Source organism: Atta colombica, unplaced genomic scaffold (genome assembly GCF_001594045.1).
Source record: "Atta colombica isolate Treedump-2 unplaced genomic scaffold, Acol1.0 scaffold166, whole genome shotgun sequence".
In the NCBI taxonomy this organism is placed as follows: domain Eukaryota; kingdom Metazoa; phylum Arthropoda; class Insecta; order Hymenoptera; family Formicidae; genus Atta; species Atta colombica.
In genome coordinates this window covers 1,261,513-1,263,159 of record NW_017259257.1, presented here as the reverse complement: position 1 = coordinate 1,263,159, position 1,647 = coordinate 1,261,513, and the positions used below count along the sequence as shown (strand labels likewise).

Below are 1,647 nucleotides of genomic sequence, written 5' to 3'. Positions count from 1 at the left end.
TTACTTACGACTTAATATAAATGTTGATGCATAGAAATATTTAATTATAATATTTATAATTAATTATACTAATTTGTAATATTTGATTTGTTAATTTTTTTACAGTTGGTTGGCTACAACACACTTTGAACCTACGTATGCTAGACAAGCTTTCCCCTGTTTCGACGAACCAGCGTTTAAATCAAATTTCACAATTAACATTCAAAGGCTAAATAATTACACCTCGCTAAGTAATATGCCACGCTTAACAGAAACTAAAGATCCAAAGTAAGTATAAATGGAAATACATTTAACTTTTTACTACTGCATATCTCGCAGTATAATTTTCAAGTATAAAAAATACCTAAATCAACAATTTTATATTATTATAATTATTTATTATTTAGAAACGATAATTATATGTGGGACACATTCGCCACTACCAATGTCAGTATGTCAACATACTTGGTTGCATTTGTTGTCTCCAAATTTAAATCAGCGGTTGAGCCTGAAAACGTAACTTTCAACGTATGGGGTAGACCGGAAGTCGCAGCATATGGCAAATACGCTCAAAATATCAGCATAGCAATTATTAAAGTATTGCAGAATATTACGAACATTGATTATGCTTTACCTAAGCTGGACTTAATAGGAATTCCAGATTTCTCTATGGGCGCAATGGAAAACTGGGGCCTTGCTACTTTCCGGTAATAATATTACTTTTCCTTAATAATTATTGAAATAGATATATGTTATCTATTCAAATTTAGATTTTATGTAACTAATTTCATATAAATAATCTAATTTTTTTATCAGTGAATATGGACTTTTCTATGACGAAAAAGAAACTACAGCTACATATGAAAAATATATAATTACCGTAATAGCGCACGAACTTACTCATATGTGGTTTGGAAATCTCGTTACTTGCGACTGGTGGGATTATATTTGGCTTAACGAGGGTTTCGCGCAATATTTCGAGTCTTTTACATCTGATCAAGTATGTAATATTTCATATTTGAAATACAACGAATTATTTTCCTTTAAAAATTCGAGAAATCAACTAACATTTAATTTTCTTTTACTTTTAAAATTTTCTCAAATTTTTAAAAGAACGTGCCAGTTTACTGTGAAAAATTCAATTGTACAATAATTTTTTTAAATAATATAAAGAACGCAGATATTATAAATAATAATATAATTATACTATAAGTAACAAATAATTTTCAAATAGTAATAATTTCTATTCTCTAGATATTCCCAAACTACAACTTCATGGATCAATTTGTGGTTTACGAGGTGCATTCTGCTCTGTCACAAGATGCTTCGATTTCAACACATCCAATGACAAATCCTGTTGAAACACCGGACGAAATAGCTGGTATTTTTGACTACGTCACTTACGGAAAATGTATGTATAATATTATATCATATAAAAATTGTAATAATTAAAATATGTAATGTATAATATTAAACATATACACACTTATACAAAATATAAAATTGTTATTATGTAACAAATTATTATGTATAATTATTATTTGAAAATTTACTATTATAAACTTATTATTCCGAAATTAAAAAATATCATAACGATTTTGTTTTTTAATTACAACTTTATTATTAAATTAAGTAGTTTATATATGTACATGTATGATATTCAAAAAA

At 26.8% G+C, this 1,647-nt stretch overlaps 1 protein-coding gene across 1 annotated transcript in view; it reads left to right on the top strand.

The window, feature by feature from the left end:
• Positions 1 to 1,647, top strand: part of LOC108686192 — a 41,489-nt gene that overhangs the window by 36,962 nt on the left and 2,880 nt on the right. The window contains 4 exon segments of the mRNA XM_018191344.1: positions 106 to 267; positions 387 to 686; positions 796 to 979; positions 1,234 to 1,390. Of these exon segments, the coding sequence (XP_018046833.1) occupies positions 106 to 267; positions 387 to 686; positions 796 to 979; positions 1,234 to 1,390 (803 nt within the window).